The 24,580-nt window shown below is 33.7% G+C and overlaps 5 protein-coding genes and 1 long non-coding RNA gene across 6 annotated transcripts; 2 read left to right on the plus strand and 4 right to left on the minus strand.

Annotated features, from left to right (window-relative positions):
• Positions 1-3,138: 3,138 nt before the first annotated feature.
• LOC142544602 (protein TIFY 10A-like) lies at positions 3,139-4,597 on the plus strand. Its single transcript, XM_075651635.1, has 5 exons — positions 3,139-3,377; positions 3,499-3,670; positions 3,788-4,071; positions 4,173-4,230; positions 4,330-4,597. The coding sequence occupies exons 1-5, from the start codon at positions 3,236-3,238 to the stop codon at positions 4,403-4,405; spliced, it is 732 nt and encodes a 243-aa protein (XP_075507750.1). The 5' UTR covers positions 3,139-3,235; the 3' UTR covers positions 4,406-4,597.
• A 1,827-nt stretch (positions 4,598-6,424) lies between these two features.
• LOC142545656 (mediator of RNA polymerase II transcription subunit 7a-like) lies at positions 6,425-9,002 on the minus strand. The gene is made up of 5 exons (XM_075652975.1): positions 8,791-9,002; positions 7,868-7,937; positions 6,960-7,126; positions 6,780-6,853; positions 6,425-6,682 (listed from the first exon to the last, which is right to left on the minus strand). The coding sequence occupies exons 1-5, from the start codon at positions 8,923-8,925 to the stop codon at positions 6,622-6,624; spliced, it is 507 nt and encodes a 168-aa protein (XP_075509090.1). The 5' UTR covers positions 8,926-9,002; the 3' UTR covers positions 6,425-6,621.
• An 854-nt stretch (positions 9,003-9,856) lies between these two features.
• Positions 9,857-11,062, minus strand: LOC142545658 (ethylene-responsive transcription factor ERF017-like). Its single transcript, XM_075652977.1, has one exon. The coding sequence runs from the start codon at positions 10,499-10,501 to the stop codon at positions 10,001-10,003; it is 501 nt and encodes a 166-aa protein (XP_075509092.1). The 5' UTR covers positions 10,502-11,062; the 3' UTR covers positions 9,857-10,000.
• Positions 11,063-11,490: 428 nt separating this feature from the next.
• On the minus strand, positions 11,491-12,363 carry LOC142545657 (ethylene-responsive transcription factor ERF017-like). The gene has a single exon (XM_075652976.1). It carries the CDS (start codon positions 12,240-12,242, stop codon positions 11,532-11,534), a length of 711 nt encoding a protein of 236 aa, XP_075509091.1. The 5' UTR covers positions 12,243-12,363; the 3' UTR covers positions 11,491-11,531.
• A 1,437-nt stretch (positions 12,364-13,800) lies between these two features.
• LOC142545660 (uncharacterized) lies at positions 13,801-16,116 on the plus strand. Its single transcript, XR_012820313.1, has 3 exons — positions 13,801-14,118; positions 14,881-15,026; positions 15,880-16,116. It is a non-coding gene; the product is annotated as an uncharacterized LOC142545660 (long non-coding RNA).
• LOC142545659 (respiratory burst oxidase homolog protein E) lies at positions 15,062-21,918 on the minus strand. Its single transcript, XM_075652978.1, has 14 exons — positions 21,123-21,918; positions 20,800-20,959; positions 19,949-19,997; positions 19,459-19,572; positions 18,341-18,763; positions 17,862-18,248; positions 17,665-17,760; positions 17,311-17,426; positions 17,016-17,186; positions 16,771-16,927; positions 16,475-16,660; positions 16,240-16,368; positions 15,983-16,061; positions 15,062-15,567 (listed from the first exon to the last, which is right to left on the minus strand). Exons 1-14 carry the CDS (start codon positions 21,736-21,738, stop codon positions 15,458-15,460), a joined length of 2,793 nt encoding a protein of 930 aa, XP_075509093.1. The 5' UTR covers positions 21,739-21,918; the 3' UTR covers positions 15,062-15,457.
• Positions 21,919-24,580: the final 2,662 nt, after the last annotated feature.

Raw genomic sequence — 24,580 nt, forward strand, 5'->3', positions numbered from 1 at the left:
AATTGATTTTACACGTAACATGTTTTGTTCTTTTCAATTTTGGTAGCGAGTGTTGATGCAACTTTTCCATTTATTTGGTGCAGAACTTGTTTTAATACCTATATTATAAAAAAAATTACGGTAAATGTCTTTAATTTTAGTCGAAATGTCATCTAAATAAGTTTATAAATTATATTATATATATTAGTTGCATTAGCATGTGTCACGGATCTTTATCTGTGAAACGAGTCAACTCTATCAATATTTACAATACAGTAAGTCTCTTGTAATACGATCCCACGGAATTTTATTCGCGAGATATGTTAACCTTGCTAATATTTACAATAAAAAGTAATATTTTTTTCATAAGTTATTCAAACATAATTCATAAAATTGACCAATGAGACAGTCTCACATTAGTTTTTGTATCTACAAAAATAAGTAATATTTTTTGCATAGCATGTAATACTTTTTCATGTGTTATCCAAATAAAATATTCATCAGTTGGATAAGGATATGTGAAATCATCTCGCAAAAATTTTATGTAGTTTTAATTGAAATTGTTTTTATCTCTTTGATGTATTTCTTTTCCAAAACTTTTTATTTCCATATTTGAAAATAAAGCCTCTTCCAAAAGTACCTTTCCGAGTTCCTGATCATTTATTATATATGTGCTATAGTTTTTTATTTAGATAATTAACTCTTATTGATACTAAATTCTAATGTTGAATACTTTGTATTAAGTTTTTCAAAACAAAATAGCAAGAAATTTATGCATCTTAAAAACGAGGCACATGCAGTTGCGAGTATTTATTAGCATGCATGCATATCTTGAAGATAACTCTCAATCTTCAAGATATTCAATCAAGGGAAGAGGCTGCTGTGCATCTCAACCACGTGGAACGTCACCACGTGGTGATATTTGGTTGGACCAATTCCGGGTTTTAATTAATATATATTTAATGAAATTATAAAGTTTGATCGCAAGTCAAACTGTTTTAGCCTGACATTTTTTGTTTTGTTTTATAAATTTTGTTCAATCAATTATATTATAGTTGTTCTAATTATATTTTTATGATCAATTTAATTATTTTAATCAAAATTATAATTAAATAGCCGTTGTCAAATTTTAACAAGCACGCAATTAATAAACTTTTTTGTAACATGCACGTGTCTTTATCAACTAAATCATAAAAAAATAGTAATGATTTAGTTACATGATTTTAGCAAAGATGACTAAAATTAATCGTTAAAATATAGTTACATAACTATAATTAATTTAAAAAATAGACTAAAAATATCATACATAATCAATTCCAAAATTCAACTTGACAATTAATTTCTCTCCCTTTTTGGTTCAAATAACATTCAAACTTATATTACACATATATTTAGAGTTTGATTATAAATTTTATTTAAATCTAAAATTTAATTGGATATAATTTTTATCTATTAAATATTAAAAAGAACTATATATAGTGAATGCATGTTGGATGGATTGTGTTGGGTCTCTATCATTCAAGCTTTGACTCAAGCGTTCGATTGAGGGACGCAAATTGACTTCATTCACTATTAATTAATTAAACAGTATCCTTTTGAATTTCTAAGCAAATTATATTAGAAACTATCTTGAAGAGACGGGTCGATGACATTATTAGATCATATGGATCTATCATATATTAATAAAAGTCGATATCATATATTTGAAGATTGAAAAATAAAATTTCACATGACAATGATTGTAATTTAGGGAGGTAAACGATTCAAATCAAATCAAATCAAACCAAACCAAACCAAACCAAATAGTATCAGGCTTGAGATTGACTCGTTTAAGATTGTTTGAGGCTCGAACTCGATTCGAGCTTCTATTATCAGGCTCGAGCTCGGTTTGTATTGAAATTACTAAGCTCGAGAAAAGCTCGAGCTCAGCTCGTTTATCATGTTTAACAAGCTTGGCTTGAGCTCGACTCGTTTTCGAGCTCGTAAAACATAGAATTGAGCTCGAATTTGAGCTTGATTCAAGCTTGTTACAAATTAAATCTATCTATGAACTAATTTTAAATCAGACATAAAAATATAAATTAATTCATAAATTACCAAAACGACAAAAATAACAACTAAAAAAACATAAACTCATTATATTATTGAACACCCCAAAATAATATATCTAGCATCCAAATAACAAATATTTGTCATACACTGATATCACCATATAAATAACATTATAATAATTTCACTTTTTTAGTACTACATTCGATGTGTTCCAAAATAAATTTTATTTTTTAATTAATATAAATTCATTATATTTAATATAATATAATATCTTAAGATAATAATTTGTAAAGTTACTCAACATGTATATGACTTGATGATGTAAATTTTTTGGAGAACAAAATAAGTTGGTGTATTTATGTTAATTTAATATGTTTGAAAGAACATTTTAGTATAATGATATGCAAGTAAGATAAAAAATATAATTGTGATTATGTGATGTAAATTCATCTTTTTTCCACTATGTTTTGTGTTCAATTCCTTCCATTGACATTAGTAATAATATTTTTATTTGTCAACTCAACTAATGAGTCAATTAGTCCGAGCTTACGAGCCAACTAAACAAGCCGATATCGAGCTCGCGAGCCTATTATCAAACATGTTTGCGAGTCTATTATCAAACCTGTTTGCGAGCTAACGAGCCGAATATCCTTAGGTTTGAGCTTGGTTCGATTAAATATTCAAGCTCGAAATCGAGCTTGAACTTGGCTTGATATACTTAACAAACGAGTTTTTTATCGAGTCGAGCTTTGAATAGTTCGCAAACGATTTGGTTCATTTATATCCTTATATTGTATTATTTTTTATAATTTTTATTTTAATATCTTATATTTTATCGGGAAAAAAAATTGTTTCTCCCTTAATAATATTTATGACGTTAATAACACTAACGGAATAATAGACGGCGTGGGATAGTGTTCCATATTTGTGACGTTAACAGCTAACGGAATAATAGATGGCGTAAAAGTGGGATAGTGTTCGATATGGAAAGCAACACGTGTTTATTATTTAATATTTAAACTAATATGGTCCTACTTGGCAATTATCCGCACAACTTGTCGGCCATTTTGCTTTTCCCTAAAACACCACAAATTCCTCGTGTCTAAATGACCCAAATTCAAAAGGATAAAAACCATTTTGCATTCATTCGCTATCCCCACTCTTTTCAATTTCTCCACTTTTGATTTATTTTTCCGGAGTTGAAATGGACTCGTCGGAAGTCGTGGATTCCTCGGGAAAGAGGAAGAATTTCTCTCAGACCTGTAGCTTGTTTAGTCAGTTCTTGAAGGGGAACGGCGGCTTTGGGGAAGTGGGTCTTGTTTTGTCTCAGAATTTGGAACATGAAGGTACGTACGGCTTCCGTTTTTCTTTTTGCTTCTTAGATTTGGGTTTTGGTTTTCTTGGATTTGTTTCTGTTTTTAGGTCGAAGCTGATTTTTTTTATCTTTTTTTTAATGTTTTGAAACAGTGGTCCCGACAGGGACGATGAATTTGTTGCCCATGATTGAGAAATTGGGTCTGAATCAGGCTCCTCCCAACCCTGATTTGGATCCCAAGAACATTACCTCCCCGTTGAACAGTTTCCACTACCTTGTCCGCGGAGGGAGGAGGGAAGAAACCATGAAGAAATCTGATTCCAGGTGACGAACGATTTAGACTTACCATTTTTGAGCAAATTTTGTTTCGCCTTAGATGGTAAAAAATTACAAATTTTATCTGTAATCCATTTCCTAATTATCTCCTTGAAATTGATGCAGCTGTGGAACGAAATTGGTGGCCGAAAGTGCGCCTTTGACCATTTTCTATTCGGGCCAGGTCATAGTGTTTAACGATTTTCCGGCTGACAAGGCCAATGAAGTTATGATGCTAGCCAACAAATCGAGCGCCGCCGCGGCGCAGAACTACCACTTCTCCCCCTCCGCTCCGCCCATCACACCACAAATTCCAACGGCGTCCGCCACCAGCTTTCCCAACTTTATCCCGAGTTTAGAGCGTGCTCTTCCCACTCCGCCGCCGACGCCGACGCCGCAGTTTGCTTCCGGTAAGCATAACGTCTATTTAACGAATCGACCGCCAAGTTATTTGCGATAAATATTGAGAAGACAATATCTCATGCGACTTTTTTAACCCTTTCTTTTTCAGATTTACCAATTGCCAGAAAAAAATCACTGGCCCGATTCTTGGAAAAGAGAAAAGATCGGTAAGCGTTTTCTTGATTTTCACACGAAACAGCAAATCTCGAATTTCTTCGTTTTGCTGTAGTGAATTAAATCAAATAAAATATTTTTGCTAATTACAGAACTACTGCGACTGAACCATACCCAGCTAGAAATCCGGCGGCGCCATTGAAGGCGGCTCAAAACAACGAAGCATGACTGAGATTGGGTCCCCAGACTAGACGCAATTAATTAATGATTGTTAAAGTTGTTGGTTTACCCATCAATCAATATTTGAATTTATTTACGTGTAAATTAAGCATAGGATTAGTTCTGAGTAGCTTCATTATAAATTTCGATTTCAATTTGCACGTGCTATTTGTTGAGAATAAATAACTTCATATATACTTAGCCAACGTAGCATATGCATCGTGTCATTCGTATTAAAAGTTGTAAATTTTTAGTTAAAACTCTGCTATTTTTAAAAATTTTAATATGTTGGAACAAAATTTAGTCGATTTTATCGGCTGAATATAAATTCGTAAGATTTTCTTACAAGATAGATAATGATAAATAATACGTGGTTTATATAAAATATTTGAATGTATAATTAGGGTAGCAGTGTCAATAATATCTTTTCTGAACATCTTCCCAAAGATCAGATTGTGTGCTTTTTTGATAGCTTTAAAGTAATTAATCGCATGTATAGCCGTGGTATCATGTATATGTTTCATTTTGATAGGCTAAATACAGAAATGAAATGATTAGGAGGAGATGAAATCATGCTTAGTATATAATAAATAAATATGTAAAAAAAAATTTTAAAACATGAATGGAGAGCAATGATTACGGTAAGGTAGCAGGATAAGTATGTATTTTAAGAACATGAAAGCTCACGGGAAGAACGATTTCACGAGCTAGTTTTGAGATATTTATATTTATTTGATTCATTATATATGTATATTTTTATGTAAAAAAATTGTTTTTTATTATAAATATAAATAAAATTGATTTGTCTTTTTCTTTCTTTGTTGGTTTATTTATTTTTTAGTTTTTTTTAAAAAAATTTGTCATCATTTTTTTTGTCGTCATTTTGTTCTTTCTTTGTTTGTTTATTTATTTTTTTAGTTTTTTTTTTAAAAAAAATTTGTCACCATTTTATTTTTTATTTTTGGTCGTCATTTTGCTTGTTCTTGTATTTGTCACGTTTGTACACGTATCTTAACTACATGGATCGATAATCGTCTTTTTTGCTTTAAAAAATAATAATAATTCATAAATCCCATTCTTGATAGTTGACACAACATACACATATTATATTCTAAAGTAACATATATTAAATATAATTTTAATTGGCATCACATGATGTGCCTTCTATATATCTTTAACTGAGCGAAGCAGGGTCGTCTTACATATTAAAAAAAAATTCAATTTATTAAAGAGAAAAGCAAAATGCTTTGTGAGATTTCAAGTCAAATTTAAGCAAGATATTTACTATGGCACCAATTGAGAATACAAATTTGAATAACATTAAAATACGAGGGTCGTATTTTCTCCAAAAAAATATAGATGTCAAGAAATTTAATCAATTTTTTTCAAAGGAGAATGTAGTAACGTATGTGGAATAATAATGGCCTTTCACAGTTCCCGAACGCCAATGCGTTATGAACGGGGAATGGATGTCGGACTGTTTAATCTTTTTTTCTTGACAAAAATTTGCATGAAACGGTCTCATGGATCATATTTTATGAGACAAATATTTTATTTGAGTCATCCATGAAAAATTATTACTTTTTATTGTGAATATCAGTAGATTAACCCGTCTCACAGATAAAGATTTCTGAAACCATCTCACAAAAAACCTACACTTTTTTCTTTTTCCTTTTTTTGACAAAGACGGTTTAATATTTTATTATAGTTTATGTAATCGTGTGTAAAATAATAATGTATAAATTAAATGATAATATGAACATAAAATGTATAATGTCATTAATTTTTTCAGTTGATCAGATGATTTTGACAATTAATACAAAATTTTCTTCAATTAGTTTTTTCCTATGTAAACATTAAACGAGTTGACTGATAGAAAGTTTTTAGTGGGACAGTGCGTATGAAAAATACTTGTGCAATAAAATATTTTGATGTTATTCAAACTAGTTTATGAAAAACTCTACTTTTATATAATATAATAGATTAATGTAGCGGGTAAATATTATATACATATTTTCATTTTATAAATTTAGATTTTCGATTAATCTTTTGTAAGTATTATGCCCCATATTGGTACTAAATAATACGGGGAGTAACAGTTTCATGTAAATACATAGATACCACGTGAAGCGTCACCGCATTCTACACCAAGGAACAGTTGAACTTAGCTACCAAATCAATTACAATAGTAAATTTTATCAAGAAAAGCTACCTGTCAAAGGTTTCTACTGTCCATCTAAGGTTCCAAGGGCCTCCTTTAGAAGCCTTTGTGCTTCTTCTCTTCGCCTGATCCATCACATCAAATACAACATTTTGTAATTTTACCAGTCTACACTTTGCAACATGGCCAGCATAAAATATATCAATTTATTGTCATACGTACCTACTAATGTCTTCCACAGCTTGTTTCCGACGTTCTATCTGTTGTTCTAGGATATGGATAAGTGTTGCTCTGGCCTGAATTAAGGGAATACAACTTGAGAGAGCAAAAGCAAAGCCAGAGAATGTTGGATCATGCAACAAAATTTGACAAATATTTTTGTATTACATGGAAATACTTAACCTGGTATGGACGAAGAGAATTGAGAAGGTGATGCAAGTTCTTGAAAATAAGAGAGATATCTTCCACTCTCCTGGCATATTGTGATGGCCGCTCCACAAGAACATCAGCAAGCTCTAACAAATGCAGTTGTAATTCTCTGTTGAGTGATTTCAGCTGCTTCTTGAAATCTAGCAGAAAAGATGTCAGTTTTTTCTACCCATGTTCACACTCAGCATGACATACCAGGATCTGAACCATAGGAAACTAGCCGCTCTAACTAGAACATTTTGCATCAAGAACTAATCAGGACAATACGAACTAAACCACCACATATGAAATATATTTTAAAAAACCACTCATGTTCTTATTTGATGATAAATAACCAATTGAATTTTGGCAACTTTTTTAGAGTGGATGTCCAAGTTTACAATTAATACCCCATCCAGAAGCATACAAAATGTGGATGCGGCAATGACAACTTCGGCCATGCAGCCACCACCACTTTAGAAGCATAATTTTCTCAACCAAATTAGAGATCAGAACCAAAGAAGGACGCAAGATGGTGCAAGAACTTCGTGGCTAACAAGCAAATATATAGTCTTGTTGATATATAATAAGAGGACAAGGATTATGAACTCAATGAGAGGCGCGTATACTAGCTTACTCACTTTCAAGTGAATCTTTAAACTCACGAGTCATAATACACTATAGTGACAAAACCATACGCTATCGTGGAAATCTAGTGGTCAAATTCTATCAAATCTATGGAATGGAAAAATATCGTCCCGAATAAAACAGCAACATCATGCAGAAGGTAAAATGAATTTGTAAAATAACTTTGTAACCAACATCAAAATGGTTGAGATATCAATATAATATTCGAATAATATAGCACAGATACTGTGTCGAAGAGAGTGGGACGAAGATACCAATGTTAGGCCCTTTTGGGTACAACTGACGAACACCTTGCTCTTCTAGACCTGGAAGCACATCATCTGTCTACAGAAGATGTTCAAAAAAGAAGGTTAAAATAACGATAAATTTGTTATCTTTCACAAAATAATGAGCTAGCAAACGCAAGGGACAAACTACAGCACCAAGAACTTTCGGAAAACAAATACATGACATACAAAACTCAAGAGAATGAGACTTCTATAAGCACATCTCTAATCTGAAACATACAGGCTAAAGATATTAACTTTCAGAAAGAAAATGGAGGAAAAGGTCATTTGATTCCTATTGAGAAACTGAAGCTTATAACTTCAGGACTGCTATAAACCATAAAGATTTAACAAGTGCGTCAAAGTAGTGAATCATAATGCATGGACCGACTCAATCTCGATCCTACACAGTTGATTTCATTAATTGCCAGCAAAGAACTCAAACTTAAATTTTGTAGCATGTCTATTTACTTTCCATACACACTGTGATTGTGGAAAAAAGAGTCTGACCAAGTTCAAATACATTTTTTCTACATAATTCCCCAATTTTTGTCCACAAGATTCATGATTCTTTGAGACTATCCATATCTGACTCCTCATCATATCATATGTAAAATATACAAATGGTTCAAAGAGAATCCACAGTAATCAGCATTTGGTGTTCAGGACCTCGTGTCATCCTCGAAAAACAACATAACTTTCTTTAGAAATATAATGATATATTCCGAAATGGACATCAAATACTCATCATTTCAGCAATAAAATAAAAATCCCCAAACGTTTTCCTATAGAAACAAGCTACTATAATCCTAAATTTCCCAATTGATTATATATAGTTACTTAAGAAACAAAATTACATCGTAATTGCAATCCCCCAAATCCCAAAGTGCAGTCGAATCAATCAGAAATACCGTATAACTGGCGCCGTAAAGTACGTAGGGGCCTTGAATTGGAGGAGGTGGTGAGGGGGCGGAGTCGGGGTCTTGAGAATAGTCTTTGTACAGTTTGTAGAAAGGCGGCGGCGGCGGATACGTCGCCGTTGCCATTTTCTTCGAGTGGTTATCAGAACCCAGTCACCCTGCGCTGTTAGCTCAAATGGATACATTTGCTATGGTTTTTATTTAAATAATAATAACAATATAATAAAAAAAACTAAAAAAAATAAAAACTCGGAGGAGTCGAGGTTCCTTCGAAAAATTAATTAGATTTTTGTCAATGACGTTCTCCTAAATAAATAAATATATTTTAGAGTTATATACTTTATATATTTTATATTAATTTCTATCTTTTTTTGTCAGTTATTTTGTAAACTTTTACATCCAAAAAATAAAAAAAAATGAAAATGTATTTGATCAATTTTAATAAAAATAAAATTGTACACTTTTCATTAATTGTTTTAATATATCCATTGAAATCATGTCTTAGATTTGAAAAAACAAAATCATACAAATGATTCAAATTTATTCGATAATAATTGACACATACTTATTTCAATTTTCTAATTTTTTTTAGATGCGATGAACTCATAAAAAAGAATTATTTACATATAATTAAAATAAATAAATGATATTGATCCGTGGAGCAAGACCCGACCATGTGACCTTGGCTCAATAGAACGAGTCTGGACTAGGTGGCCCGGCCACAAGTAATTGACATTCTCGATGGAGATGGGCGAAGTCTCTGAAGCTGAGACGCGCGATTACAAACAACCTATTCACTCGTGGCTTGTCACCTATCCCCATCTCCCCCCCTACAATAGAATTTCGTGGGTTTGGTTGATTTTACGTTAGATTGAAGAGAGACCTCATGATTCACGGAGTTGACCCAATGAATTTAAATGTGGCTTAGAAAAGAATTATAGTTTTCAAAGAAATATTCCAAACTTTTCCACATCCAGCTTCATTATATAAATCAATACGTTTTTTTACTAAAAAATTCTAAATAAATCAAGGCTCTAATTTTATATTTCATATCAAATATTGATTAATTCGAGATTTGATAATAATAATTATTTACGTATTATCTTCTGAACAAAATGGAATAATGACCATCCAACAGCTACAAATATATCATTATAACAAAAACTCAACTTATTTTCCTTTTAATCTTAGAAAAAGAACCTCAAAAATTCCACAACAGGCCAACGGTACTTTCTCCGCCGTCTATCTCGCCGCTTTCCATACGACTCTCCCTATCCCCGAACTGGCCAAAAGAAGAAGAGCCCAACTCCTTGTTCTCCCCGAAGACAACGTCTTGCACCGCCGGCTGTTTCAACTCCATCCCTGCAGCCGAATCCGGTGTCGGAACCGCAGACTGCCCGCGAGCATGCTTAGAGGCAGCGACCTGAATCTGCGACCTGGAAAGCTCATCACCCGCTGCCAGAATACTCGGTGGTGGATCCTCGGGGAAGTTCAGCACCACCGAAGGTCCACGCAAGCAAACCATGGCGGCGTCATAAGCTCGAGCAGCCTCCTCCGGAGTCTCGTAAGAACCCAACCAGATCCGATCACGGCTCTTCGGTTGGCGAACCTCGGCCACCCATTTCCCCCATTTTCTCATCCTCACACCCTTGTAGTGGCCGCCGCGCCGCTCTGATCTTCTCGATTGGTCAGTCCTGCCCATGGAGTTTAACCAAAAAGCATCTGTAATCTAAATAACCTTTTATAGTTCCTTGTGTTTGAAGATCACTTAAATGCTGCGTGGAATGAATGACACGAGTGGACTCGTCGATAGTCAAAGCAAGCAGCGGATTCCCATTTAAAAATGGTGTTTGATCGACAGGTGTGGCGGTGCTAGAGTTAGATCTCCGCATGCAAAAGCAAGACACGTGGGTAGGCTAATTTCGGCAAATGCTATGACCCGGTGGATCTTGGACCATTTATTGGGCATACACTTGCATCAGGTGAAAATCATCCCGGTTGTGACGGTAGTATTTGTCGCTAATTTCCGTGTTTATCTTTTGCCCTCTTTACTTTTTGCCAAAATCATTCGCAATTATGTTATATTATCATATAAAATCACACTTTTGATAAATTTTTGTTTTATTAATAAATTGGCGGGAAAATCAAACTCAACTCCGCATGCAGAATATTTGATCGAACTTTACATAAGAATGTGTAATGAAGTTTGTCTACTTTTTAATTATGTATATATTTTAATAATGTGTAGTTTTTAATTTTGTTTTAAATTTAATTATTTGTATTTTTTTAATTAATAGTGCTGTAAGATGAATCTATCAGAGCTGACATCAACATACTAACTTTATCTATTAAATCTGCTTGCGACTTTTATGAAAGTGTGCCTCTAGTTCTACTGACAGTTATACGAGGATAAAGAGAAACTAAATATATTAAATATGCATGCTCTTTTAATATATAAGAGGAGAATTAAATAATACCAATTGCGTACATAAATGTTTATATATACACTAACCAACATTTCAGATCATATAAGCAGTATATCAATTTCCAAACCTCATCTTTATTCCATAAGACGCATTAATTATCTATATATATATTTTTGAAAAAACCTGTAAATTGTCGACAGAATTAAAGTTGATGGATGCAAATTAAATTGTTCACCAACTGATTAAAAAAATCGACAAAAAAACCTAAAAATTAAAGGAAAAGGATAGAAATCGTAGCTGAAAAGATTACCACAACTTCTTACTTAGAAAAGTTGGCGAAATTAAATCTTGAAAATCCCAAAGAGGAGAAGATATTCCTTCACTATTATTAGTATCCGGACAATAATAATCCACGTGGGGAATTGAAAAGTCGTCGAATCCAGAAAATAAGCCGTAATCGGGCACGTTATTTTCGTTGCCCACAGCCAAAAACTGGTCCAAAAATGCATGGTCCAGGGGTATTTCCAAGAATTCATTATCCATGTGCGCCGCCCCATACGACAACGACGTGGACGGCGATCCTACATTCAGAAGGAACACATCCGATGCCGACGAAGAATCCGACTGTGAATCCGAATTATGAACCCGCGAAACGGGTGGGTCCATATGGGCCGATTGTGCGAAAAGCGCCGCCGCGTCCTGGATCGCCCCCGGCGATAAGGAACCGCCATTGGGTATCTCCGGTGGATTATCCGGGAAGTTGAACTTCGCCTTCCTGCCCCGGAGGCAAAAAAGAGCGGCGTCGAATGCACGGGCTGCCTTCTCAGCTGTGTCGTAAGAACCCAACCAAATCCTCTCCCTGCTGTTCGGCAGCCGGATCTCCGACACATATTTACCCCATTTACGCCTCCTCACCCCCTTGTACTTGCACGAAGAAGACGAAGCAGCCGACGACCTGCATATCTTCTCCGAATGCGGCGGGGATGGTTGTTCGTTTTGATCCACAGATTTCACCATACAGAACAGATTCCCTTAATTAGAAAGAAAAATCCAGGAACAACAATTCCCTTATCTGGAAACGAATTAAAATGGATCGACACCGTCGTTGTTAATGATGTTGAGTATGGGAAAATGGCGGCCGCATATATATATATATATATATGAGTGTGGAGTGAGAGTGTCGGGAGTAAAAGGAAGGGGGTCAAAAGACCCACGGCGCGTTGATCGAAACACTGTCCTAAAACGTGGGGAAATTATGAATATAGAAGTGAAGATTTCGTGGATTACGCGGTCCATTGGTTCGGGTTATTATCGAGATAAGAACACGTGAGGAACTAGAATTCCTCGAAGACCATCCAAGTTAGGCAGGCTCTATTAATCAATATTAAAAAATCACTATTTATACATATTTATTTTTCACGTCTTATAAATTGGGCTAATTTCGAATTTGTTCCTCCAATAAGTCATTTTTTTTTAAGCCGACAGCGGACATGTTTTACTGCAATACATAGTATCGAGTATTTGTTGCGTTTGTTGATTGATTAGTGTCCGATCGATATGTATTTTATGTGTCGAATAATTGTATCTTATTTTTATAAAGTTTGTCTGTAAATTTTATTTTTTCAATGATTTATGTGAAAAAATAAACAAAGTTTCGGACAAAACGAGTAACATGTTTACATAATATAAATATTGTTGATACGAAGTGTTTTGACTAGCTAGCTAGAGTCATATGATTGAATAATAAAATATAAAAGTATACAAAAAAAGTGTATTCTAGACTTCCAGTTTGACATGCCAAATGTCACGTATGGAAACAAGCTGGGACGACACATTGTCTATCCCACCTGATGTAGTGTCGTCGTCCGGGCTTTCGTCAATCACTTTGGAGATGGCGTTGAAGGCTAAACGTAAATGAATACGTACTATATGCGTTTTATACCCATAATCCGATCATTATCACATATTATATTGTAAAATTCAAACTAAATTAGTATATTAACGCAAGATTGCAGGTTTGGATTGGACTCGAAGGGAGAACGAGTCGAGTTAATCGTGATTACTTCGACTTGATCTCGTGAAGCTCGAGTATTTTATGAGCTACTCGAGCAGATTTATATTTATTTATTTATTTTAAATATATATATTTATTAATTATATTTCAAAATTAAAAAAATTATTTTAAAAAATTTTGAAATCGTGTTTTTCGAACTCGTGTAACTTGATACATTATCGATTTACTTGAGCTCGGAAGTTCATATTTGAGCCGAGCTCGACTCGAAGTATGATGTCATTTCATAAAAAAAAAGTAAATAAATTAAAAAGTGAACCAAAACAGTATTAACTATTAAGCATCATATGAATATGTAGATGTCATTATTTTCATTGCGTTTTATATGATTTAATAATGTGTAATATTATCTGTATAATTAAATTTGTATAATAATTTTTATGTCATAAAAATTTAATATAAAATTTTATTTATAAAAAATTTAAATATTTATAATATAAAATCTTATCAAAATAAAAGCAAAATACCATAATATAATAGTAGAATGTATCACTTTAGCAATACTCATTATTACAAACCGGTAGCGGAAATCAAAGTACATTAAAACCCTAAATCCCCAAATTCATCTGATTTCAGATTTCGATGGGTATAAACAGACCCTAACTAGTGAACTGATCTGAAAATGGAGGGACTACAGAAAGCATATCGTAGTGCGATGGCCCAGGCTCAAGAATCAACGGCAAAACTTAGCTCCTTGGCTTCGTCTTTAGAAAAATCGAAAGGAATGGACTCTGCTGCTTCTTCTTCATCATCATCTGGTGTTGGATCCTCTGCCGGTTATTCAGCTGACCAGTCTCGCTTGTTGTTGACCCAACCACCGAGGTAAGAACCCTCGTCGTTGCTGGTTAAATGCCTTCACTTGCGATTGGATGGTATAATTTATATTTGAGATTTTGGATGTCAAATTACTGTCATTTGGGATACGAAATCCGTTGAAATACTTGATCGTAATATAAATGCGAAGAATCCAGAAAATACGAAAACGAGCACAATGGGTTGTAGTATGGATTTGAAATCGAACTCTTCCATCTGAATGATTAATTTTGGTGATTTTGTAAGGGGAATACTTGGCTTGATATTTTTTTTTATCAACGGCGCACTGCAAAAAATGTATTTTAATTTTGTGAAAATTAATTTCTAGAAAAACTACAGATTGTAGTTGATTTTCCTTTTTGAATCGGAAGGATCTATAGGACTTATAATGCCATTATTTGTTCATGAATCTTTGTTCATTGTTTGTTTTTGCTTAGAAAACTCTTAACCCGAGAACTTTAGTCAGATTTTGTTTGTCTGGGGTAAATAGTTTGTTATGTAATTCAAATCTTGGTTTTGATTTAACATAAAAAAGCTTCATATCCAAGAAATAATTCAAATTTTTTTCCCAGGCTAGATTGGAAAACAGTCATTTTCATTTAGTTGAAAAATTTGTGTTTTAAAATAATGGATGAAAACCCTAATTAAAAAATTCGTCACAAAATCCTTTGGTCCAAATGTAGCATAAATTTTATGTGCGTTTGTTTTAAGTGAAAGAGGAAAAAGTTAATGAAAGCATGTGTGTGTTTTAATGACGGATCTCTTATGCAGACAGGTGGTATCACTTTGGACTTGCTCAAAGCTCTGCGCTATTTGTTTTCTTGCTGGAGTTTTTGCTGGTTATACCTTGAAAAGACGTGTTCGGCGATGGGCATCTAAACTGCTGCGTAGATTGAAAGATGATTGAAATGTCAAGAGTAAGTTTGCGCAAATATCATTTGAGGTACTTGAAATGTAGGGGTAGTATTTTTCACAACAAATTATATGTGGAAACTCCAATTGATGGTCTTCTTGAATTTTTCATCTCCAAAAGTTTTGTATCACTTGTCAAATTACCTAGAAAATATTTCCATGCTTTATTTCTCAGATGCAATATTTCACTCGATAATGCAAATTTTCTTGAAGCCATTGTAACATAATCGACTATGAAGAAAATATATTCCGAGTATATACTTTCTACATCCAACCTCCACAATCATTCCCCCCTCTGTTTTGCATCCCTACTTTATCGTTGGGCTAACCTAATATACACGATACGTTCAGACATTTTGCCGAGGTAATATTTTTTTATCCTCGTAGACATCATAATTACAATTTGCAAGAATAGTTAGTATACGGTCTTCCCACTTTAAAAGTATTCCTTGTGAAACTCAAACCTCGTGGATGTCTTGCGAGTTACTTCTTGTGATAGTTTTTTCAGCTCCTTTGCCAAGATAGGCATGCCACAGTAGAAAACACCTGCAAATTTAAGAAGTTTTTGTTTTTAATCAGTCTCTCAAATTTAAACTTTAATTTTGGATTTCTAGATGTTGAAGGACATCGCTATTAACTTAGCAGATCAAACTGGATTTTAATGTTTTAGAATTGACGCACAAGAAAACATTCATTTCCTGATTTTTTCTTTATGTTGACTTAGTTTGATTTGCTTCAATCTGAATTCTTCTATCTTTGAGCTCTTGATGAACAATACAACTTATGGTATTTTGCTTGTTAAATTTGGTTCAATTATATCAGAAACTATATCACTTGAGTCTTTTCTTCAACTTGCAGATTGTTGAATCGTATGGCAATGTCAAGGAACAATTTTACGAGCAAGGATCCAATTCGAAGGTCAGGATGAAATGAGATACATTTGTATGAAAAATATCTTTACCTACTGTTGAACATGGATGCTTTGCGGCTACTTTTTTTAACACTTCTTTCCAATTTGGCCTTGCAAAATGTGTCCTCACCTGAAATGGGGAAATATGATCTCATGAGACATTATCTGCTCGTAATTTTTAACAATCCTCATCTAATTTTTGCCACTTGTACATGAAAGGTACATTGTAAGAAAGAGTGATTACTGATATAATTTACACCATTGTAGAATAATATCACACCATTGTAGAATATGAGTTGAGAACATACTCTGGTGCCAGATAGGATATCAACTCCATGTTTAGCATGGTTTAGTGCTTGGACCATGGTGATGAGAGTCGACCTTGCATCACCCTCTTCATAAACGCTTGTCAGATAATTGTGCATCTCTATTTGACCCTGTTCCATTTTGAGCACAAATAAAATTGAATAACTTGCATCTCCTGTTCCAAATTTAGCAACAGAATTCTAAATGAATAAGTTTTTTGAAGGGGATAAGAAGTGCCTTGTGATCCATCTCTGCTATTTCATTCATGACTCCCTTGAACCACTCAAAGGAACCAGGCTCCCTGGTAACCCAGTAGAAATGTGCACTTCTTGTATGCTGTGGTTTCTTTTTGACGCTAGGTTCGCATGAAGAGGCGATACTATTTGAGCTATCATCTGATCTGCTGGTTTCCGTATTTGAGTCCTAAGCCGGCAACAATAAATAAAACGACTGAGTTCCGTCAAGTTTCTTTTACTGAAAAAAAAAGTAAAAAAGAAAAGGGAAAAGGTGCGGCTACAGATACTGAACAATACCGCTTGATCTTCTAGTCTTGTATTGTCCAATAGATCTTTGAGGATGCTTATGAAAGGAGTAGCTCCAATTCCAAGTCCTACAAGTAGTAATACATCATAGTTCTGGTAGTCTTGTGCTGGAGCTCCATAGGGTCCATCTACAAGCAATCTAGGTAAGCTGCACCAAGGAAGTTTGCTTGCTCAGGCTTCCTAGAGAGTCATCTCTAACTGATTGTATGGTCATAAAGTTTATCTAATTTAGTTACCCATTTTGGTGAATGTTTCCCCGTCCTCCGAAGTTAGCTCTACCAATCACCGTTGCTGAACTATTATCCTCGGTAAATACTCGTTTAAGTTCTTGTGTCCAATCTCCCACAGTACGAATATGAACGCTCAGGTAGTTGTCTCCTGGCGCTGAAGTAAGTGAAAATGGGTGCCTGAAGGAATATGAAATAAAAACTAATTTTGCAATTGCCCTTGTGTCTGCAGAGACATATTCATGTATGGATCTGAACATGTGTGTGAGATTTGTACATATGATGGTTGTGCAGTTGTACTCACCATTCAAAGGGGGAGATTGTGGGACATTGTAGAAAAATATATTGCCCACTTATGTATTTGAATCCATTTGGCTTTGCCATGACCAAGCTGAAGACACCTCCTGGAAGTACAGAAACCTATAAAATCCAGAAGAACCTGGGTGAATCTTTTGCTTTGGGCTTTGTTGATTTGTTTATTCAAGTCACTTTAGCTCAGTGAGACTCTTGCAGTAGCTACTTTTCATTAAAATTCAACAATTATGCATGAATCTCGCACAATATTTGGCACCTCGTAAAGCTATGCATTGTGTGAATAGATTATGCATATTGCTTCCCAATGTTTGGATTGTTTTAATGAGATATGAAATGTAACTACCTTCAAAATCTCAACGGCATAATGTTCTGACCTTCGATTTCTTAGACTCCGTTCAGCTATGTAAAGCAGCAAGGGTATAGATATGTACATCCATGTCTGTCAAATCCAGCAAGACATGCCAATAACACTACTTAGTTGTTCTTGTTAAGAGTATATTTTCCGGATGCATAAAATGTTTTCTCCTACTCTTATCTTACCGTTTTTGCATACCATTGATGGACCAAGAACAAGCTGGTTCCATGAACCAGTAGTAGTATGTAGACTAGACCAAGAAGATGATGCGAATACCAGAATGCATTAAAGCCTGTTAGTCGGTTGAAGGGTGCTGGCAACTTCACCCCTCTTTTTCTGAAGCTTCTTGTTGCTAATGTGAAGGAGATCACTATTAGTAGTACCATGACAATACCGGTGATGCCTACTGTTCCTGCCAATAGTTGACCATAGGTGGGCTGTACACCATGAGCAAAATCTGAAGCTATGGCTGAAAATTTATCCGGCGATGCTCTAGCTAAACGGGGTAAGTCGCATATTAGATGGCTTCCTGCATGAATTATGATCCCGATTGCTATAGCAGTCGCAATGACCTGCAGATGCTTTAAAGTTGTGAAATTGATAGCTAACGAATAACGGAATAAGCCAAATTTTTATCAAGGATTATTCTGGTATTGCCTCTCACCTTATGAAAATTAATGTTGTCATTGAAAGGGATGAACAGCCTGGCACTTGTAGATCTTAGCCATGTCAATATATTACGACAAACTGGTAAAAGAATCAGAGCCATGTTGAGTTTAAGTGTTTCAGCGGCACCTTTTGCTGTTGTCAAGCAGTAACCCATTATCTGAAATGCTTCTTTTTGCCTGTAAGCAAGGAACTTCCAGATGAAAAGTCCGGCCATGATTAAAACCCATATCAACAAAATCCAATTTCTTTGCCAATTGTCCAAGAGGAGGCGCTTGAGTGCAATCCAGCCTTTGGACGCCACTTTTCTGGGGCTAAATTTGCTTAGATTCTGGCTCCATCCGACACTTGTTGTGCTCAAAGATCTGCTGTAGTCCATGTAATTGTACCTTCGCAATAGAAGTGTTTCCAGCTGCCATAACTGAATAAAAGAGCAAATGAGGGAATACGGTTTCCATGAACATAGTTTTGTTGTGCAAGACATGTAATATTGTTCATGGCCATATATATGAAGAGGTGAAATCAGAATTATTAGAATATAAAATTTGAACCGTATATAATGAGGTAATATTTAGCGTGATGCATTTGGATCGAGTCACTTGAAATCCATGGATTAAAAATCTATTTTAATTGTTTCCATAACCTAAAACAAAAGAATTTCAAATCCATCATTTATTTACAATATAATTATATTATTCATAATAGATTTCAAAGTCTTAGAATATTAGAGTAATTTGAAATTCATTATAATTAGGATAATTATATTGTAAATAAGTAGGAGATTATCTTGAATTTTCTTTATTTAAATTATTTAACAATTGAAATAAACTCGAAATCATATATTTTAAATTACTCGGTACAAATGCTATTTTATATATCTAGAGACAAAAAATCTTTTATTATATATGTAAATTTAGTTAACTGCAATATTTAGTTGTCATTTGCACTTAGTGATGTGTTGTCAAAGCTCACCGATCTCCTTTCAAGGGGCACGTTTTTTTTAAAAAAAAAATTAACAACGCTTTGGCAAAATCAGCCACAAGCTAAGTTCATATTAATTGTACGCAATTAGTTATGTTTGCCTGCAACATAATTATAAAACTAGCAACAATGTACCTCAATATACCCAAGATTTTCTGGATCAAGTTCTTCCATTATTAAACAGGCATACTCCTCTGCACGTTCTCTCAAATTGGACAGCTTATTTGCGGAAACACTCAACATCATTAACTGTTTACAACAGCAAAAAAAAAAAAAAAAATAGCAATAATTGGATTAGGAATCCCATTTTAAGAAGACTATTCTATATTGCCATGTCTCAAGCACGACTTGCCCATTTCTACAACAATTTAAAGCCTTTTTTTAAAACTAATTTTCATTGGTTTTAAGTCGATCTGTTACAGGGGAAAAAACAAAAAGAATTAACATAAGAAAAATAAAAAAAAAATCATAATATACTGATTTAAAATCTGGCGAATCAGCAAAAGCGCATGTCTTAATTAGTATTGTTCAGTATTCATAGTTAATAAAATTATATAGAATGTGGTTTGACCTAAATCTGAGTTCTAATTTTCCCCTTCAAGAAGTTGACAAATAACAACTTTACCTCTTGCACTTCGTCTCTTGTGATTTTTCCGTCTCCATTACTATCTGCCCTATATTTTAAACAATTCATCAAGATTAGTCCAATAATTCCATCAGAAATTTTTAAAATGAAATCGATAAACATAAGGAGGTCAATTCTGTCGTAGTTAATCAGAATAATTTAATTTATTCGATACTCAATTATTAGCAAATGTGTAGATAGAATTTATTAGTTGACGAGTACATATATTAAAAATATATATACAAAAAGTACAGTGATTACTCTATGTTAAGGAAAATACAGAGGGAAGCTTCTCCAATCAAAGCTTCAAGAAATTAGTTAAATATGGTAATTATTAGTAATTATACTAATTGGGAAATATTGTCTCTTTTTCCAGAATACAAAATTGTGAAAAAACAAACTATTTGTTGTACGAAATTATTTAAATTAGGTTTTTTTTATTGAATAATCTGATTTCTACAAGAAATTTGAACCAGTGGATTTGAAATAACTCAATGAATTAATGATTTGAGAATTATTGTTATAAATTTAAAAATAACTAAAAATAATAGCTAAAAATTTCGATTCAATTGATTTGAGAAACCGTTTAGTATGACAGATGATATTCATCTTTGTATTGTTTTGTATTTAACTCAAATTTTAAAATAATTATAATAATTCATTTTTCAATTTATCAACTATCATATGAATTAATAAATCAATAATGTATTTGGAATAACGAATTTGAAATCCATATTATTGAGTTAAAGAAGAGTGGGGATAACAACTGAAAAAAGAAATGTGAGAATTTTTTTAAATAAATAATAATAACACGAAAAAAGGAAAAGATGGCGGTGTTTGCGCATGCTCACATGTCAAAGAAAATTTGGAGACGGGCATCGAAACTGTGGTCGGATATTTGGAGCCAAAATTCATGCAGCTCCGCCTTCGTTATTCTCCCAATATTCTGCCGCCTCCGCCGCGCCAGCGCGTCGAATACTCCCACCGCAAACTCTTTCGAATCACCCATCCCTACACATGCACCACGTTAAATTCATTAAATCAGAAATTGAAAAACTAGATAAAAATTTGAGAGCGATTCATATAGCGTGAACCACCTGCCAATTTGATGTTCGAACTACCGAAAATATTGCGACTTAAATACTGATTTGATTAATATTTGGCTAAATTTTACCTATGCATTCCCCGAAATCTTGTCTAGAGAGCAAGCCGTCTTTAGCCAAGTGATCAAACCGAGCCTCAACTTGTTTCCAGAGCAGGTTAGGGTCGGATTTGCCGTCTGTGTTTCTGCTGATGAATCTCAGCCCGCCCAGTGCTCTATGCGCGCTTGATTTGTTCCTATCCAACTTCGCCTTCAACTTCATCATCTCGCGAACGGAAACCACCGGCGGAGACATGCGCTGTCCCTCCGTGTCCGGCGTGTAGGCCCTGGCTGACGCGGATCTCCGCCAGGTGAACATGCGCCGTAGTCTCGACGCAGATGACGAACTCCGCTTCAGAAATCCGTCAACCGCCTCCTCATCCCCCACTCTTCCACAAGCAGCAGATGATCTTGCATTACTATCGGCTTCCGCCGGAACAACGCTTCGCAAGACGACGGACCTTTCATCGAGCTCGAGAGTGACTTCAACCATTTCCTTCCCGTGATCAACATTCCTCCCCAAATCGTTGAGGAAAACTGGCAGCATTGCGCCGCAAACTCCATACTCTGGCACCTCGGCGCAATCTTCTGGCAAGTCAAAAGAGCGCCTGTACGTTGAACTGTTCCCATAAGACAACGACCGCTTCATCACTATTTCATCGAAAACAAAACAAAATTCAATCCGTATACATTTGTTTGGAAAACGGTTCGGTGAAAAATCGAAAATGGTAACGAAGGAAGAACAGCAGAAGAAATTGAGAAGTTGCAGAATCACACGCTTTGTCCGGAAAGAGGGATGGGAGTTAATTAGACTTGAAAACCAGCACCTCCCAACCCAACCTAATCTCTGCCTAGCCACGCCATTTCAACCATCCCTAATATTAATATATTATTATTATAAAAAAATTAAAATGTAAATTTTGATACAACACAATTTTTTTTTTTTTTTGAACGATGATACAACACAATTAGCCATCACCACATTCGAAATTTATAACGTAAATGTAATTAATTAATGAAGTCCTTAATTTGGTTGTACTATGAAAATGTATTTATTTGTACAAGTTGTATCTATATTTGTGGTACTATAAACATTGCTTAGCTTGTAAGGTTCTTCAAAATAGCTAGGTTGTTATGAATTGGAGTGAAGCGTTTTTAAATTTACATAAACTCTTATAAGACGTCTCACAAATTAATTTTGTGAGAAAGATCTTCAATCCGACTAGATTCATGAAACAATATTATTTTTTATTGTAAATATGAATCGAATCAACTGATCTCATATATCTATAGACCGTCTCGCAAGATATTCACTCTTTGAATTTTCTCGACTTCATCAACTCTTGAGTTAAGTTCGAGTTATGGAAATTAAGATCAACTGCATATTAGAATATCATATCATATTGTATATGAAGAGATACTCTTCTTAAGTTTGAATAAGAAAACTATTCAATGTACTTTTTGTTTGTCTAAAATAAATTAAATATTATGTCTTTTGTTTCTAATAAATGTATCTCTTAACTAGGTTCATCATTTAATATATGTGGCATCAGAACTGTACCATACGATGAATCTTACCAGGGCTTCGCGCAATAATATATAGTCAAAAAGTAATAGAAAATGTTAATTGCTATATAAATAAACACAACAAAATATATATAACTGGGAAAGCAATTGGCAAATGAGCAACAAATATATATATATATATATATATAAGTATATATATAAGTTTTCATATTTGTTTTGTGTATATATATATGTGTGTGTGTGTGTAGAGAGAGTTGATCAATACGAAATTTTATAATAAAATAAATTTATAAACTATATTAAGTATTGCAATTTTTTATAACCTCAAGAGAACGATAGATTTACAAAACAATAAAATCTATATTCTGGTCTGAAGTCTTTGCATTCGGTGAAAATGAGGTAGCTAATTAGCCACCGTTCAGAAATTAAAGAAGAAATCAAACGAAGGGGCGGACCTTTATTAGTAAATTAAGGTCAGTATTTGCGGTCAAATTTAGACCACCTTAGTCTGCTCCTTGGCATGGTTCAATGCAGTGCACATTAATAAGTTAGTGAAAAACAATAAACCACTCGATTTGTTTGTATTAGAAAGAACACCAACTCCCAACATTCTTTGTTATTTAATTTAGGGCATGGTTTGATTTTGTCTTGCCCCGCTTATTCAACTGACGGCTCATATTATTTATCTTACGTCTTGTAAAAACTATCACAATATCATAGCCCGCTATTTTATTTATTTTGAACAATACTTTTTTCTTTTATTTAAGACTCATGTACAACGGTCCCATGAAACACGTCGGCTCCGTCTATACATAATGTAAAAAGTAATATTTTTGACATAAAACTAATATTTTTACTCAAATCAACATATATTACATCAAGGTCATTTTTAACATAAAAATAATAAAAACATAAAAAAAAGTATCTCTTAACTATTATTTAAAAACTATAATTAGAGAACAGTTTTTTTAAAAAAATTTCATAAATTTTTTTAAAAAATGTTTATTTTTTCACTTATAAAACGTTAAAAATATTTTTAAAATATATGCTCAAACAAAATCTGAATTTTTCTGGCTCTCAAACTTATATTTTCTTTTAAAAAAAACCTTTAATTCTAGTCGGGTGCCTTCTCCATGGTTGTGTAATTGTATTCGAACATTCCAGATCATTCTATGCAATTGAGTTTTGAATTGAGTTTGAGGCACACAGCTGAAGTACAAACAGAATTAGTACAAAATCCTTTTGAATTGCTTCTTAATTATTGTACTTTCATTGTTCCAACCAAATAAATTAATAAATAGATGCAAGAAGAAAGTCATTTTTTTCTTTTAAATAACTTTGATCGGCGACTTCATTTAATTTTCTTTCAAACAAGAAAATTTAAAATATTTTAAACTCCAGTTTATAAGTGCACCTTAATGCTTAATTTATAGCCCCATTCGTTTAGTCAGACATAATTATTATTCTCTGTCGACAATTTCCATGGGGTAGATCTCTTTTTAAACGCTCTTATAAATTTTTATTTGTGTGACGAGTCGACCCTACTTATATTCATAATAAAAATTAATACTCATAACATAAAAAATAATATTTTTTTATGGATAACCTAAATAAGAGACCCGTCTCACAAAATACCGATCCGTGATACCGTCTCACACGAATTTTTGTCATTTCTACGTGCCTCAAAACCACTTTATTAGCGCCTTTTAATCATTCATTATAATCAGCAACTTTGAATTTTATTGTCTAATATTTTCCATTTTTTTTTTAAAAAAATTCAAACTAAACTTTAAATTATACAAAGTTGTTAGAAAATGAACGAACATCTACTGATTTGACGGATTTCTTGTAGTAAAATAACAAGAGGCGTGTTTGATTTCTCAAGTGTCTTTTTATATTAGACGGAATATTATTGTATGTTGTGATTAAACTCCACCATCTATAAAGCCATCTCCAACACTACA

This window comes from Primulina tabacum, chromosome 5 (genome assembly GCF_025594145.1).
Source record: "Primulina tabacum isolate GXHZ01 chromosome 5, ASM2559414v2, whole genome shotgun sequence".
Taxonomy (NCBI): domain Eukaryota; kingdom Viridiplantae; phylum Streptophyta; class Magnoliopsida; order Lamiales; family Gesneriaceae; genus Primulina; species Primulina tabacum.